The sequence below is a fragment of the Salvelinus alpinus genome, chromosome 5, assembly GCF_045679555.1.
Source record: "Salvelinus alpinus chromosome 5, SLU_Salpinus.1, whole genome shotgun sequence".
Lineage (NCBI taxonomy): Eukaryota > Metazoa > Chordata > Actinopteri > Salmoniformes > Salmonidae > Salvelinus > Salvelinus alpinus.
This window is the reverse complement of record NC_092090.1, coordinates 24,703,455-24,719,370: the sequence shown is the minus strand read 5'-3', so window position 1 is coordinate 24,719,370 and position 15,916 is coordinate 24,703,455. Positions and strand designations below refer to the sequence as shown.

The 15,916-nt window shown below is 41.9% G+C and overlaps 1 protein-coding gene across 5 annotated transcripts; it reads right to left on the bottom strand.

Annotated features, from left to right (window-relative positions):
* Nucleotides 1-4,463: 4,463 nt before the first annotated feature.
* wdr76 (WD repeat domain 76) lies at nucleotides 4,464-14,738 on the bottom strand. Of its 5 annotated transcripts, none has more exons than XM_071401089.1 (16): nucleotides 14,519-14,738; nucleotides 10,429-10,569; nucleotides 10,185-10,250; nucleotides 9,143-9,235; nucleotides 8,979-9,037; nucleotides 8,579-8,699; nucleotides 8,287-8,388; nucleotides 8,045-8,085; nucleotides 7,723-7,879; nucleotides 6,818-6,976; nucleotides 6,553-6,668; nucleotides 6,341-6,439; nucleotides 5,956-6,108; nucleotides 5,705-5,758; nucleotides 5,313-5,421; nucleotides 4,464-5,082 (listed from the first exon to the last, which is right to left on the bottom strand). In XM_071401089.1, the coding sequence occupies exons 1-16, from the start codon at nucleotides 14,648-14,650 to the stop codon at nucleotides 4,939-4,941; spliced, it is 1,746 nt and encodes a 581-aa protein (XP_071257190.1). In that variant the 5' UTR covers nucleotides 14,651-14,738; the 3' UTR covers nucleotides 4,464-4,938. The 5 variants fall into 5 exon arrangements, with proteins under 5 accessions (XP_071257190.1, XP_071257194.1, XP_071257192.1 ...); XM_071401093.1 differs by lacking the exon at nucleotides 10,185-10,250 and adding an exon at nucleotides 11,529-11,626 and having other exon boundaries at nucleotides 14,519-14,652; XM_071401091.1 differs by lacking the exon at nucleotides 14,519-14,738 and adding an exon at nucleotides 11,719-11,949.
* Between the last annotated feature and the right edge of the window lie 1,178 nt (nucleotides 14,739-15,916).

The following is a 15,916-nucleotide window of genomic DNA, read 5'->3' as shown; positions in this document are numbered from 1 at the left end:
GTATGCTTCCCAGTCTAAACAGTTCGCACATACAGTACCATTCAAAGGTTTGGACACACCTACTCATTCAAGGGTTTTTCTTTATTTTTACTATTTTCTACATTGTAGAATAATAGTGAAGACATCAACACTATGAAATAACACATATCGAATAATGTAGTACCAAATAAAAATATATTTTAGATTCTTCAAAGTAGCCACCCTTAATGACAGCTTTGCACACTCTTGACATTCTCTCAACCAGCTTCATGATGCTTTTCCAACAGTCTTGAAGGAGTTCCCACATATACTGAGTTGTTGGCTGCTTTTCCTTCACTCTACGGTCCAACTCATCCCAAACCATCTCAATTGGGTTGAGGTCGGGTGATTGTGGAGGCCAGGTCATCCGATGGAGCACTCCATCACTCTCATTGGTCAAATAGCCCTTACACAGCCTGGAGGTGTGTTTTGGGTCATTGTCCTGTTGAAAAACAAATGATAGTCCCACTAAGCGCAAACCAGATGGGATGGCGTATCGCTGCAGAATGCTGTGGCATTTAGTTGTACAACTGACTAGGTATCATCCCTCTTTCCTTAACCGGTGCTAGTATGACGTCAGTGTAGTTGTTGTGAATGTATTACAACACTGCCATCTAGAGGTGAAACACTGGCACTAGATCTTCACTAGGGGTTTTTCTATGGCTCTCATTAGACAACATTATAATAACATGACTTGTCTGCCTCAGCCTCTGTACTGAAAAATTATAAACTACATGAAAAGTGCAACTTCAGCTATAACTCTACTTACTTACAAAACAATAGTAAAAGTGTCTTGCAGATAAAACATACAACATAAAAAAACAACCAATGACGGCCTACCCCGTTGAAACCCGGACGACGCTGGGCCAAATATGCGCCACCCTATGGGACTCTCAATCATAGGCGAATGTGATACAGCCTGGATCAGGACCACAATGTTCTGATAAGTCACCAGAATGTCCTGACAAGGTTTCGGGTTAAGGTTAAAGTTAGGATTTTGAATAAGAACACATTTTTACTCTCCAAAAAGTCCTGGAAATTCACAAAAACAAAGCTGTGTGGCTGCGTGAGATACTGAGAGAGTAGGCACAAAGCTCCACAGCCCAACTCCACCCAACTTGTCCCCAGCAGCCACGAACAGATGACTGCTACACGGGTGGAAGGCAACAGAGAAGATACGACTCTTCACCACCTTAGCTACTCCTCCAATCTCACTCAACTCCATGCTCTTCAGAGTACTACGGTACCTGGACGTAATGTCAGCCTGGCACAGGTTAGGGTTTTACACATCTATACATTCAAATCAATACAGGATGTCCATTAAATACTAATACATTAACATAGTTTGTCACAGAACACTTAGAAAAAGGCCAAATGCCTAACCTCCATAATGAAAAGCAAAAGTGCAAATATGGCAAGCAATAAACTCACTCTTTCATATCCAACTCCTCCTTTTCTTCTTCGATTGAATCCTGTGGAATAAAATAAATAACAGTAAATGATCAGTGAGAAGAGTGAACTGTGAACAGCTCTGAACATACAGTAGAAGATTTGCTCATGATGATGAATAAATGTGCTACCTACCATCAGACTCTAACTAAATGGTACTTTTAAGCTGAAATGATTATAAGCCAAGACCCTTTCAAGTGTATGTAGTATCTTGGGTTGTGTTTGTAAAGTAATGTCTTGATGGTAGAGTCAGCAATGCACAGGTAAACAGCTGTATGGGCTGACTTACACAACTTACAGACTGACTACACCGCTTGTGTCGCATGCGCGAGCGTTGCAAAATAAATTTAGAAATCTATGTTATTCAATTATTGCACCCACACTGCTTGCGCACGCCAACGAGTGTCTGCGTTGCCAAGGGCTAAAATAGAAGTCACTTATATTTCTGACGCAGATCGCGCTGCAAGTCCTGCCTCTCCTAATTGGTTTGTAGAAGCAGATAGTGCCATCTCTTCATTGATTATACCCACGTGGGTGACTGAAAGACGAACAAGGTCAGTGGGGGTAATGCACAATAATTTATGAAAGTAGCCAATCGCCTTGGTGACAGCTGAAAACATTTATTTATCATGAAAAATAATATATTTCCTTCCAACCTTTTTGTGAGATTATGACAACAACCATATGATTTCCATATCTAAAACAAATAAATGTATGTAAATTATGCATAATATACTCATTTACCTCAAAATATGGGTTGTGATGGAAATGACAAGGTGTGGTGGAAATGACATCTATGTAAAAAGAAAATCGTATGAAAACAATATTTTACTGCAAATGTATTAAAATTATTACCCCCCCCCCCTCTTTATCTGCATATAATGACAAAGCAAAAACAGGTTTTTAGAAAATGTTGCAAATGTATTAAAAATAAAAAACAGAAATACCTTTTTCACATAAGTATTCAGACCCTTTGCTATGAAACTCGAAATTGAGCTCAGGTGCATCCTGTTTCCATTGATCATCCTTGAGATGTTTCTACAACTTGATCTACCTGTGGTAAATTCAATAGATTGGACATGATTTGGAAAAGCACACACACACCAGTCTATATAAGGTCCCACAGTTGACAGTGCATGTCAGAACAAAAACTAAGCAATAAGGTCGATGGAATTGTCCGTAGAGCTCAGAGACAGGATTGTGTCAAGGCACAGATCTGGGGAAGGGTACCAAAATTTCTCTGCAGCATTGAATGTTCCCAAGAACACAGTGGCCTCCATCATGCTTAAATTGAAGAAGTTTGGAACCATCAAGACTGTTCCTAGAGCTGGCCATGCGGCCAAACTGAGCAATCAGAGGAGAGGGGCATTGGTCAGGGAGGTGACCAAGAACTCAATGGTCACTCTGACAGAGCTCCAGAGTTCCTCTGTGGAGATGGGAGAAACTTCCAGACGGACAACCAGCTCTGCAGCACTCCACCACTCAGGCCTTTATGGTTGTGACCAGACGGAAGTCACTCCTCAGTAAAAGGCACATGACAGCCCATTTGGAGTTTGCCAAAAGGCACCTAAAGACTCTCAAACCATGAGAAACAAGATTCTCTGGTCTGATGAAACCAAGATTTAACTATTTGGCCTGAATGCCAAGCGTCACGACTGGAGGAAACCTGGCACCATCCCTACGGTGAAGCATGGTGGTGGCAGCATCATATTGTGGGGATGTTTTTCAGCGGCAGGGACTGGGAGACTAGTCAGAATCGAGGCAAAGATGAACGGAACAAAGTACAGAGAGATTCTTGATGAAAACCTGCTCCAGAGCACTCAGGACCTCAACCTGGGGCAAAGTGGCCCAGAATGTCCTTCACTGGCCCAGCCAGAGCCCAGACTTAAACCCGATTGAACATCTCTGGAGAGACCTGAAAATAGCTGTACAGCAACGCTCCCCATCATACCTGACAGAGCTTGAGAAGATCTGCAGAGAAGAATGGGAGAAACTCCCCAAATACAGGTGTGCCAAGCTTGTAGCGTCATACCCAAGACGACTCGAACCAGTAATCGCTGCCAAAGGTGCTTCAAGGTACTGAGTAAAGGATCTGAATACTTATGTAAATGTTATTTATTTAAAAAAATATGTTTTTTGAAGAATCCGGTTTTTGCTTTGTAATTATGGGGTATTGTGTGTAGATTGATGAGGGGAAAAAACAATGTAATACATTTTAAAATATAACTGTAACCTAACAAAATTTGGAAAAGGTCAAGGGGTCTGAATACTTTCCTGAACACACTGTGAATATATAAATATATATAAATAAATTCAGACTACCAGTCAAAAGTTTTAGAACACGTCCTCATTCTAAGGGTTTTTCTTTATTTTTCCTATTTTCTACATTGTAGAATAATAGTGAAGACATCAAAACTATGAAATAACACATATGGAATCATGTAGTTACCAAAAAAAGTGTTTAACAAATCCAAATATATTTTATATTTGAGATTCATCAAAAAACCACCCTTTACCTTGATGACAGCTTTGCACACCAAATCACGTCTAAATTTGACGAAATCTAAAGTTTCGTCAAATATCTAAAGATGGTGCTCAATTGGTGTGACATTTTCAGGGCTGATGTAGAACAAAGATGATTCAAATCAAAGTACAAATGTAATTAAAATGCAAATTAGCCAGTACAGAATACATAATTACAGTAATTTAAGCCCAATAATTGAAGGTAGGGTGGTCATTCTAGTAACAAAGATTATTGCTTTATCAATTTGAAAACAATTTCTGAAATTACCTCCACAGCCTAACATACACAACACTTCACTAAGTCTGAACCGTAACACAGAAACCTACTAGTCTAATAACATAGCTTACTTCTAAAGTAGGCCTACACCCGAGTTGGGTTACATTGTAATGTTGAGGAAAAACTGCAGAAAATAATTAGCCTAGGCACAGAAGAGAGAGTGAATTGCCTGATATGGGACACATTTTCAACAGACTGGTATTTAGCCATGATTTTATTGATTGTAGGGCTATAGCCACTGAATTCTGGTAGTTTTTATTTGAAAGAAAACCATCAATCACAAAATTCACTGCAGGTACAATACAGCCAATGAAAGAGCTAAACTACATGAAAAGCACAACTTCAGCTAAATATATAACTTTATTTAAACTAACAAAAGATCAACAATTTGATAGAAAACAATGTGCAACAATAGCAAAGGCAGCCTGGAGAAAAACATAAAACACAACCAAACAACTTATTTTGGTCTATTCTAAGCATGTGTTCTGGGCCCGTAACATTAAACATTTTAGAGTAGGAGTGCTGATCTATGATCAGTTGAGCCTTCCAGATCATAATGAATAAGAGGGAGGGTACCTGATCCTAGATCAGGACTCTTACTCTGAGATGTCTTGTGAACAATGGCCCAGGTTTCTCCTCTCAGGCAGTGAACACATACAGGCCTCCTGCTCTCAGTCGGTGAAGACGTACAGCCGTCCAGAGGCGTTACCCCCCAGTAGAGCGTTCCTGGTGGGGTGGAAGGCTGTGACTGAGAGCACGGTGGTCATCTCTGGGTCCTGGAAGGAGTGCTGGAGCTGCCCACTCTCATGGAACACCTGGATAGAAAAGGATATACTTTATTGTCCCAGAGGAGAAAATTGTCTTGGACACAGTGCCCCTGTATACAAAATATATGAAACGTTACCCATACCATGCATAGCCACATAATCCATAACTTGTACACTGCCCTTACACATTCTGTTAGGGGAATAGTAACACGACCTCAGATCTTACTTATTGTTGTTGAGGTTCGATGATAGACGTGGGAACAAAGGAGTGCTTATACCTGGACTCTGCGAGGCTGCTGCATGCTGCCCACAACGAAGCAGTCGTCCCTCTTGGGGTCCCACATCGCCTGCAGCTTGGACAGCCAGCGCCCTGTGTACAAGTTGTGTCTGCAAAGAGGGACAAAGGAAATGGATTCATCAGCATTACACAAAGACACTATTACAAAGACTCCTGGGTTTGCTGGCTGATGTCTATTGGTATAAAGCACACATAGTAGAAATAACAGCGGCATTGGAGAGTAAACCCATGCAAACAGAGGTTGAGGGATCTTTCCAATGTTTTTCTATTTCATCTTTATTTAGCCAGGAGAGATAAAACACTATTTCTCAAGAGACCTGGTCAGTTTTGCTTTCTAAATGTGATAGTATATTTTAGTATAGTATAATTTACTGGATGGAGGTCAGTAGCGGAGCTCTGGAGGTCAGTTCCGAGGTGTCGTAAATCCTGAAAAACAAAGTAACTTTAATTGCTAAACATTTCAGGTTTCAAGTATTGGACAATAAGCTTAGTGCAACTTCTAAAACACTTATCGTAGCACATAAGCAAATTATTTATTTGAACTTCATTGTCATTTAAAAAATGTTTTTTATCTCTTTACATATTTGAATGTGCTAACATCTTACTGTGGCATGCAGACTCACCTGATGTTGTTGTCTAGGCAGGTGGTCACTACTCTGTTGCCAGTGCCAGGAGAGAAGTAGGCACTAGAGATGCTCTTTGAGTGACCATAGAGCTGGGAGACTGGCTCGCTCCACGACGCCTTCAAACAGCGAGCATCGTAAATGCTCACAATACTAGAGAAAAATCAAAACATCAATATCAGTTTTTGCAACATAAAAGATCAATGGATTTCCTTAATAGGACTATACTATAAGTAATAATTTTGTAAACTTGACAAAATGCATAAATCAACTTTTTAAACCATAGGATTGTCGCAAGGCTTGTAGAGATTGCTTGCCATAATGACATGGGTCGACCTGATTGGCTGACATATTGCACATCATAGCACTGATTCCCATGTTGTACCTGTTCTCAGCCACCATGATGTACTGCTTCTGAACAGGGTGGACGTGAACACAGCGAACCGTCTTGGTATCCAGGCTATGGAGGGACTCATGAGAGGTTCTGAGTAAAAACGAGACAGACCAACATTAATAAGGCATTAGCAATAAGCTTTTGACTTATAACACAATGGCCAGTCCTTGTACAGAAAGAAAATCAAAACGATGTTACTTTACCCTGGAGTCCGCCTGTCAACAATGGCAACGTCTCCGTACCAGTCCCCGGTGACCAGCGTCGAACAGTCATGTGAAAGGAAGTCAAAGGTTCTCAAGCCATCCTTGATCCGATACACCTAATTGGAGAAAGGACAGAGATAACGTAACAAAGACCAAACAGGGAATCTAAAGTCTGATATGTGAGGTTCAATTCCATTTTATGTTGCTTTGGAAAAAACAGTTTGCTAAATGCCATATATTATCATCACTGTATTATGCATGGTACCTCATCAAAAACGGCTTTCTCCACGTCTGTGCTCCGTAGCGTCCCGTCGTAGCTGAGGGTCAACAGGTCTGTAGGATGTGACCTGGAGAACGCCATGCAGGCCACCGGCCGGACGTGTGGCTCAAATAGCAGCACGCCCTCATCCCCCATATCAGAGTCCTGAAGAAACAAACAGCAGCATGCCCTCATCCCCCATATCAGAGTCCTGAGGAAACAAACAGCAGCATGCCCTCATCCCCCATATCAGAGTCCTGAGGAAACAAACAGCAGCATGCCCTCATCCCCCATATCAGAGTCCTGAGGAAACAAACAGCAGCATGCCCTCATTCCCCATATCAGAGTCCTGAGGAAACAAACAGCAGCACGCCCTCATCCCCCATATCAGAGTCCTGAGGAAACAAACAGCAGCACGCCCTCATCCCCCATATCAGAGTCCTGAGGAAACAAACAGCAGCACGCCCTCATCCCCCATATCAGAGTCCTGAGGAAACAAACAGCAGCATGCCCTCATCCCCCATATCAGAGTCCTGAGGAAACAAACAGCAGCATGCCATTGTCGTATTCACAACAACTGGGAACTCGGAAATCTCAGACTTCAGCGCATTCAAAACAACTGGGAACTCGGGGGAATAAATAAAAACTAGCTCCGACTGATTTTTGTTGTTTTGAACGGTCATCCAACTCGGGCCTCTTTCTAGAGCTCCGACCTGGAGATCACTGATGTCATGATTTGACCTTTTATTTTTCAGAGTTTCCAGTTGTTTTGAACACAGCAAGAGTCCTGAGGAAACAACAAAACGGCAGCACCCATACCAGACTCCTGAAAGATCAACAAAAAACAAATAAGCCCAGTCACACATGAACTCTACGGCATCCAGCTTCACTGTGTGTGTGTGTGTACTCACGAGGTTCCACAGCCCCACTCCACCCAACTTGTCCCCAGCAGCCATGAGCAGACGACTGCTACACGGGTGGAAGGCAACAGAGCAGATACGACTCTTCACCACCTTAACTACTCCTCCAATCTCACTCAGCTCCATGCTCTTCAGAGTACTACGGTACCTGGAAACATATCCAATGTAATGTCAGCCTGGCACAGGTTAGGGTTTTACACATCTTACCATTCAAATCAATACAGGATGTCCATCAAATAATACAAATATATACATTTGTCACAGAACGTTAAGAAAAAAGGCCAAATTCCTTAACATTCAAAATGAAACTCACTCTCCCAGACCCAACTCCTCCTTTTCTTCTTTGATTAAATCCTGTGGAATATTTTTTTGTTTTTTAAAGCTGCAAACAGTTATGCTGAACATAGGACTGAAGAGTTAGCCTGGTCCCAGATCTGTTTGTGCGGTCTTGCCAAATGTTATGGTCATTTTCATGCCAAATGAGTTGGCAAGATCACACAAACAGATCTGGGACCGTGCTAGAGAAAAGTAGGTCATGGTGAACAAATGTGCAACCTCTGTCCACAGCTTGAGAAGCTCAGGTGGCAGTGAACTATCCTCCTCCATGTTGATTGGCTCCATACTAATGGGACCCTCTGGCTTCCTGGCACGTTCAATCTTTAGTAAATACACGTCAACATAAACGAACAAACCATTATCATGAGAAATAAAGTAGTGTTTCAAGATTAAAATGGAACAAATGTGAAAAGTAGGTTTTTCTGTGTAGTGAAGTACAATTTCTTAAAATAAGAGCATATCCGATTGGTCAGTTACTCACGTCGCATTTTGCTATTGGTCAGTCACTTACTCGTTCAGCTTCATAATAAATCCTGTGTGGTTCCGGGGGCAGGGGGAGTCGCTCTGCTTCCTTCTTCTGGATTCTCAAGGACTTGGTGCGAGGAGGCAGTATCTCTGTCCAGGCTACCTTACTGTAGTGAGCCAAGACATTAGTTACATTGTGTTAGAAACAGAAACGAGTCACACTGACATTCTCTATCCAAGCGGACCATAATAAATACATTCTGTATGTAGTTACAGAAGCTCATATTGGCTTTATGTCCTAAAGGGATTAAGTACGTATAACGGAAGCTCATTCACTTTGTACTGAGACCAAATTCGACTGACCAATGTAAGTACATACACGGTACACAGGAAACATTGAAGTAAATATTTTCAGTCATTGGTACAAATATTGAATCTGTCATTACTTTAGTTTCTGTTTCTTGAGACCTCTGTGTGTTTTTTCTGGTTTCAAATCCTGCTTGGCCTATTGAGGAAACAATAATATATGTTATTAATTTCACCACACAAGGAGTTCAGTAAAATATGCATAAGTAGATACCATTTAAACTCTGTTCTTCAACAAACTAACCTCAAGCAGTTTTATGGAGGACAGGAACACTTGGTTTTGTCTGATATTTTCCAACCGTTCCAATTCATATATCGATAGACTTCCAGGTTGTATCTGCAATGTGAAAACAAAGAGTAAAGTGAGATCACCAACAAGATTGTATTCATTCATGCAGTTTTCAAATGTCTCCTCTTGGACCCACAGACGTTTCACACTATTGTTATAGCCCTGAACTAGCTCACCTGATCGCCTAAACAAGGGTCGTGTCCTCTGCTCAGATGTTGATGATGTATGCCACAACGCCTGGATCGGTATTTTACATATCAGCTAACCACAGAATACGTTGTTATAGCTATATGGTGTCCGACGGCAGGAAATGATTTGGCACACAACCATTGGTTGATGCATGCAGCGTCTGAGCAGGGGAACATGACCATAGGCTTGATCATTTGTTGACAAGTTGAACCGTGTGTGCTAGCCCAGGAATAGTTCAAACACGTGGAATACCTGGGGGTCACCGAGGAGATGTTTGAAAACCTCTGCATTAGTCCACATGTAACATATGAACCTGGGTCTACCGCGGGAGAAACTAACATCTTGACCATTAGACCAAGAGGAAATTCTCTAATGGCACTAGCACCAACTGATTTTGAAGTCGCAGGTGGGGCTACCCATCACGTGACCATGAGCAACCATGACCACTCAAGTCCGCTACAGTCACCCCCTTTGATCTCCTGCCCCACGACAGATCGGGCCCCACGTTGGGGATAAGAGCCTTTAGACCAAGAGGAAATCCCCCATTGGCCTGAAATAGATTTTGAAGTCGCAGGCAGGGGCTACCCATCACGTGACCTTGAGCAACCATGACCGACTCATGTCCTCTACACATACGCCATAGCAAACGTTTCGCAACGGAAAAGAAAAACAAGCCTTTTTTATTGGACAACTTGAGGTAGTCTCTCCCTGTTTCAATATTATACAATCAGTTCTCTTCCGTTTCGTGGCTAATGAAACATGACACCTAGGTTATTTGGCCTAAATACTGTGTGTAATGAACACTTACATCCTTGTCTTCCTTCTCTTTGACTTTTTCAATTCTTCCTTCCACTTCCAAAGGAAATGCTTTTCTCTGAGACAAATTGCATTTAATTGTAAAGTACTAGCATTGCCCAGTTATAGCCCATTATACACACAATTGAGACAAACAATCATGCATGCATACATTCATTGAACTTGCACACATTCATTGAACTTGCACTTTGGAGTTGCATCATGGATCAGTGGTCATCATATGGGTGGACACTTACCTTTCTTTTCATTCCTTGATTTTCTTTGAAGCTGGGATTTGGTACCAGTACCTCATCTGGGGTGAATTTCTTGGGTTTGCACCCCTCTTTTGCTGAATGGAGTACAGGGACACCATTCTCGGTGTTCGCTGGCTTCATTTCCTGCAATTAATGTTGGGATGCATTTCAATTTGGTAATGACTTAAACCGGTTTATAATTGATCATAAAGTTAGCACAGTGTTATCTTCAGCTAGATAGCTAGCTAGCCCCGACAATGCTGGAGGTCCGGGGAAGAATGCTAGTTAGGTGCCCAAGGAAACTTCAGGTGCACATGGGCGGGTAATTTACAATACTACAGTAAATGCGACTGCATTAAAAGTAACCTCAGAACCCGGAAACATATATCGCATGAGCGCTAGCAGAGACGAAGATGGGGCATCACTAGCTTCTATAACCACAGTTATAATATCCGCCCATTTCTACAATTTATCTTCTTAAAATGTGATTTTAAACCTAACCTTAATCATGGACTGCTAACCTCATACCTAACCTTAAAATGATGACCGAAAGCACATTTTTTGTAGTAAATTTCGACTGTGGCTGTGGAATCTAACTTTGTGGCTAAAGAAGCTAGTGGAAACCACGGATGGGGGAATAGACGGTCGCAGTAGTTACTACAGCCACAAAGTCATAATGGTAAATTCACCATAATTTCAGGTCATTTAATCCTTAAAAACAAAACACATATGAATAAGATATTCGGCTACGGAAGTACTATTTCTTATCGATCTCAACAGTTTACGTCCAAAAACAAATTATGTGAAATGACGTAAACAAATACTGAGTTACCGGCTAACTGCACTGGTTAGCATAGCTAACTGCACTGGCTAGCATAGCTAACTGCACTGGCTAGCATAGCTAACGAACTAGCTACGGTCGCTGCGCACATGACATCGATGAACCACCAAAGGCAAAACCCCATTTCTGTTACAAATTGAGTGAAGGCAGGTAGATGGTTTTTCGTGCTAAAAGTTTACCTTTAAAATCTTATTTTAAACCTAACATTAGCAGCAATGCTAACCTTAAATTAATAACAAAAAGTGAATAATTATTTTCATACATTTTTACGATATTGCCAATTCTGACAGTGCTATCTAGTGGAAACCCAAATAGTCAGCGATAGATCATCTTTGGCGCTAGTCAGCTGCTTCTCGATGTCTGTTGAGGAGAGACAAGTTAGATAAGACAACGCATACTGGTCCTAGGTCTCATTTTAGTGGTTATAGTACATAACAGTCATTGCAACCTACCATTTCATTGATCTCCACCCACCCAGGGCACCAGTCCATGCATAACTAACCCAATGATTGTACAATTAAGTTAGGATTGATTGTCACTAACTAACGTTAGCGTCTATGAATGGGGTAAGATATACTTAACGATATCTTCGAATGTAACCGATGAATTACATTACATTTTTATCCGTTGGACTGGGGTGGATTTTTTATCTGTGAAACTTTCTTTATTGCAACAGATCTGATGGAAGCTGTGTTTTTCCTGACTTTCAAGAATGGCTGAATTGGTTCGCCTTGCTTTTCTGTTTGGCTGGCAAGTTTTACCATCTAATTCTTTCAGATCTACATGAGTGAAAGTTTCACCATGGCACGGACTATGGCGATACGTTGGCACATGAGATGTATTAGAATATGGCAAATATTAGTCAATTATTGCATTCTATCCATGCTGGTTTTTGCGGGCTACCTGCAGTTGTGTAAAGTACTTAAGTAAAAATACATTTAAAGTAGTTTGGGCTATCTGTACTTTACTATTTGTATTTTTGGCAACTTTTACTTAACTACATTCCTAAAGAAAAAATATACACTGCTCAAAAAAATAAAGGGAACACTTAAACAACACAATGTAACTCCAAGTCAATATCACTTCTGTGAAATCAAACTGTCCACTTAGGAAGCAACACTGATTGACAATAAATTTCACATGCTGTTGTGCAAATGGAATAGACAACAGGTGGAAATTATAGGCAATTAGCAAGACACCCCCAATAAAGGAGTGGTTCAGCAGGTGGTGACCACAGACCACTTCTCAGTTCCTATGCTTCCTGGCTGATGTTTTGGTCACTTTTGAATGCTGGCGGTTCTTTCACTCTAGTGGTAGCATGAGACGGAGTCTACAACCCACACAAGTGGCTCAGGTAGTGCAGCTCATCCAGGATGGCACATCAATGCGAACTGTGGCAAGAAGGTTTGCTGTGTCTGTCAGCGTAGTGTCCAGAGCATGGAAGCGCTACCAGGAGACAGGCCAGTACATCAGGAGACGTGGAGGAGGCCGTAGGAGGGCAACAACCCAGCAGCAGGACCGCTACCTCCGCCTTTGTGCAAGGAGGAGCATTGCCAGAGTCCTGCAAAATGACCTCCAGCAGACCACAAATGTGCATGTGTCTGCTCAAATGGTCAGAAACAGACTCCATGAGGGTGGTATGAGGGCCCGACGTCCACAGGTGGGGGTTGTGCTTACAGCCCAACACCGTGCAGGACGTTTGGCATTTGCCAGAGAACACCAAGATTGGCAAATTCGCCACTGGTGCCCTGTGCTCTTCACAGATGAAAGCAGGTTCACTGAGCACATGTAACAGAGTCTGGAGACGCCGTGGAGAATGTTCTGCTGCCTGCAACATCCTCCAGCATGACCGTTTTGGCGGTGGGTCAGTCATGGTGTGGGGTGGCATTTCTTTGGGGGGCCGCACAGCCCTCCATGTGCTCGCCAGAGGTAGCCTGACTGCCATTAGGTACCGAGATGAGATCCTCAGACCCCTTGTGAGACCATATGCTGGTGCGGTTGGCCCTGGGTTCCTCCTAATGCAAGACAATGCTAGACCTCATGTGGCTGGAGTGTGTCAGCAGTTCCTGCAAGAGGAAGGCATTGATGCTATGGACTGGCCCGCCCGTTCCCCAGACCTGAATCCAATTGAGCACATCTGGGACATCATGTCTTGCTCCATCCACCAACGCCACGTTGCACCACAGACTGTCCAGGAGTTGGCGGATGCTTTAGTCCAGGTCTGGGAGGAGATCCCTCAGGAGACCATCCGCCACCTCATCAGGAGCATGCCCAGGCGTTGTAGGGAGGTCATACAGGCACGTGGAGGCCACACACACTACTGAGCCTCATTTTGACTTGTTTTAAGGACATTACATCAAAGTTGGATCAGCCTGTAGTGTGGTTTTCCACTTTAATTTTGAGTGTGACTCCAAATCCAGACCTCCATGGTTTGATAAATTTGATTTCCATTGATAATTTTTGTGTGATGTTGTTGTCAGCACATTCAACTATGTAAAGAAAAAAGTATTTAATAAGAATATTTCATTCATTCAGATCTAGGATGTGTTATTTTAGTGTTCCCTTTATTTTTTTGAGCAGTGTACTTTTTACTCCATACATTTTCCCTGACACCCAAAAGTACTCGTTACATTTTGACAGGAAAATGGTCCAATTCACACACTTATCAAGTGAACATCCCAGGTCATCCACTCTGGTCTGGCAGACTCACGAAACACAAATGCTACGTTTGTAAATTGTGTGAGTGTGCCCTTGGGTATCCGTCAATAAAGGTTGAAGTATAAATTTATACATTTACTATTTATTAAGTACATCTTAGCAATTACATTTACTTTTGACACTTACGTATATTTAAAACCAAATACTTTGACTTTCACTTGGGTCATTTTCTATTAAGGTATCTTTGCTTTTACTCAAGTATGACAATTGAGTACTTTTTCCACCACTGGCTACCTGGGACATGAAACAGATAGATGGGAGGGCATACAGGCTGTCTGCGCAATTTGCCTAAATGGGTAATGGAAACGCTTCAAAAACTACATTTTTATTCGACAGACGTGACGTCATTACGTCCAGCTGTTTTAGTCGACACCCTAGCAGGCAATTGTCGCATCTATTTTCTACACGAACTCTAAATGTTGACAACAAAAAATATCACCGGACAAGTTAACGGAAACATAACTTGTGACTCACTAGCAATATTTCATGGGTAGTTGTATATGGATAGTTCTAAGCGATGGTCCTTAATCTTACCTGCAATATGTAGTACAATTTCACAAACGCGTTGGGAAGATTTGGTTCTTCCGAAACTATCAGGCAAACCGAGTCGCAGATACTTAGCTTGCAAGCTACGTCCGAACAGCTGTGTGTGTTTTCTTGAATCATTTGGTTGATGTATCCTGCACCACAGAAAACCCCTTTCCCGCCACCATGGTGTTTTGTAACAAACCCCTCCCCTTTGTTGTGCAAGATAATTCACAGCAGCTGATTGGTTATTATATTTTTTTATAACAGCAGACATCGCTTGGGGCACATTTGTTTATAAAAAATTAACCAGGGATCAATATAATTTTGCTTTTCGTGTGCCAATGGCTTTGGGGGTACAGCTCTTAGGAATATATATATATAACACATGGATGTAGTAACCAAAATAGTGTTTAAACAAATCAAAATATATTTTATATTTCAGATTCTTCAAAGTAGCCACCCTTTGCACAGTCTTGGCATTCTCTCAACCAGCTGCATGAGGTAGTCACCTGCAATGCATTTCAATTAACAGGTATGCCTTTAAAGTTAAAGTTAATTTGTGGAATTTCTTTCCTTCTTAATGCATTTGAGCCAATCAGTTGTGTTGTGACAAGGTATACAGAAGATAGCCCTATTTTGTAAAAGACCATGTCCATATTATGGCAAGAACAGCTCAAATAAGCAAAGTGAAATAACAGTCCATCATTACTTTAAAACATGAAGGTCAGTCAACCCTGAAAGTGCAGTTGCAAAAACCATCAAGCACTATGATGAAACTGGCTCTCATGAGGACTGCCACAGGAAAGGAAGACCCAGAGTTACTTCTGCTGCAGAGGATAAGTTCATTAGTTACCAGCCTCAGAAATCGGCAATTAACTGCACCTCAGATTGCAGCCCAAATAAATGCTTCACAGAGTTCAAGTAACAGACACATCTCAACATCAACTGTTCAGAGGAGACTGCGTGAATCAGGCCTTCATGGTCGAATTGCTGCAAAGAAACCACTACTAAAGTACATCAATAAGAAGAGACTTGCTTGGGCCAAGAAACACAAGCAATGGACATTAGACTGGTGGAAATCTGTCCTTTGGTCTGACAAGTCCAAATGTGAGATTTTTTTGGTTCCAACCGCCGTGTCTTTGTAAGACGCAGAGTAGGTGAATGGATGATCTCCCCATGTGTGGTTCCCACTGTGAAGCATGGAGAATGAGGTGTGATCGTGTAGGGGTGCTTTGCTGGTGACACTGTCTGTGATTTATTTAGAATTCAATGCACACTTAACCAGCATGGCTACCACAGCATTCTGCAGCGATACGCCATCCCATCTGGTTTGCGCTTAGTGGGAATTTGTTTTTCAACAGGACAATGACCCAAAACACACCTCCAGGCTGTGTAAGGGCTATT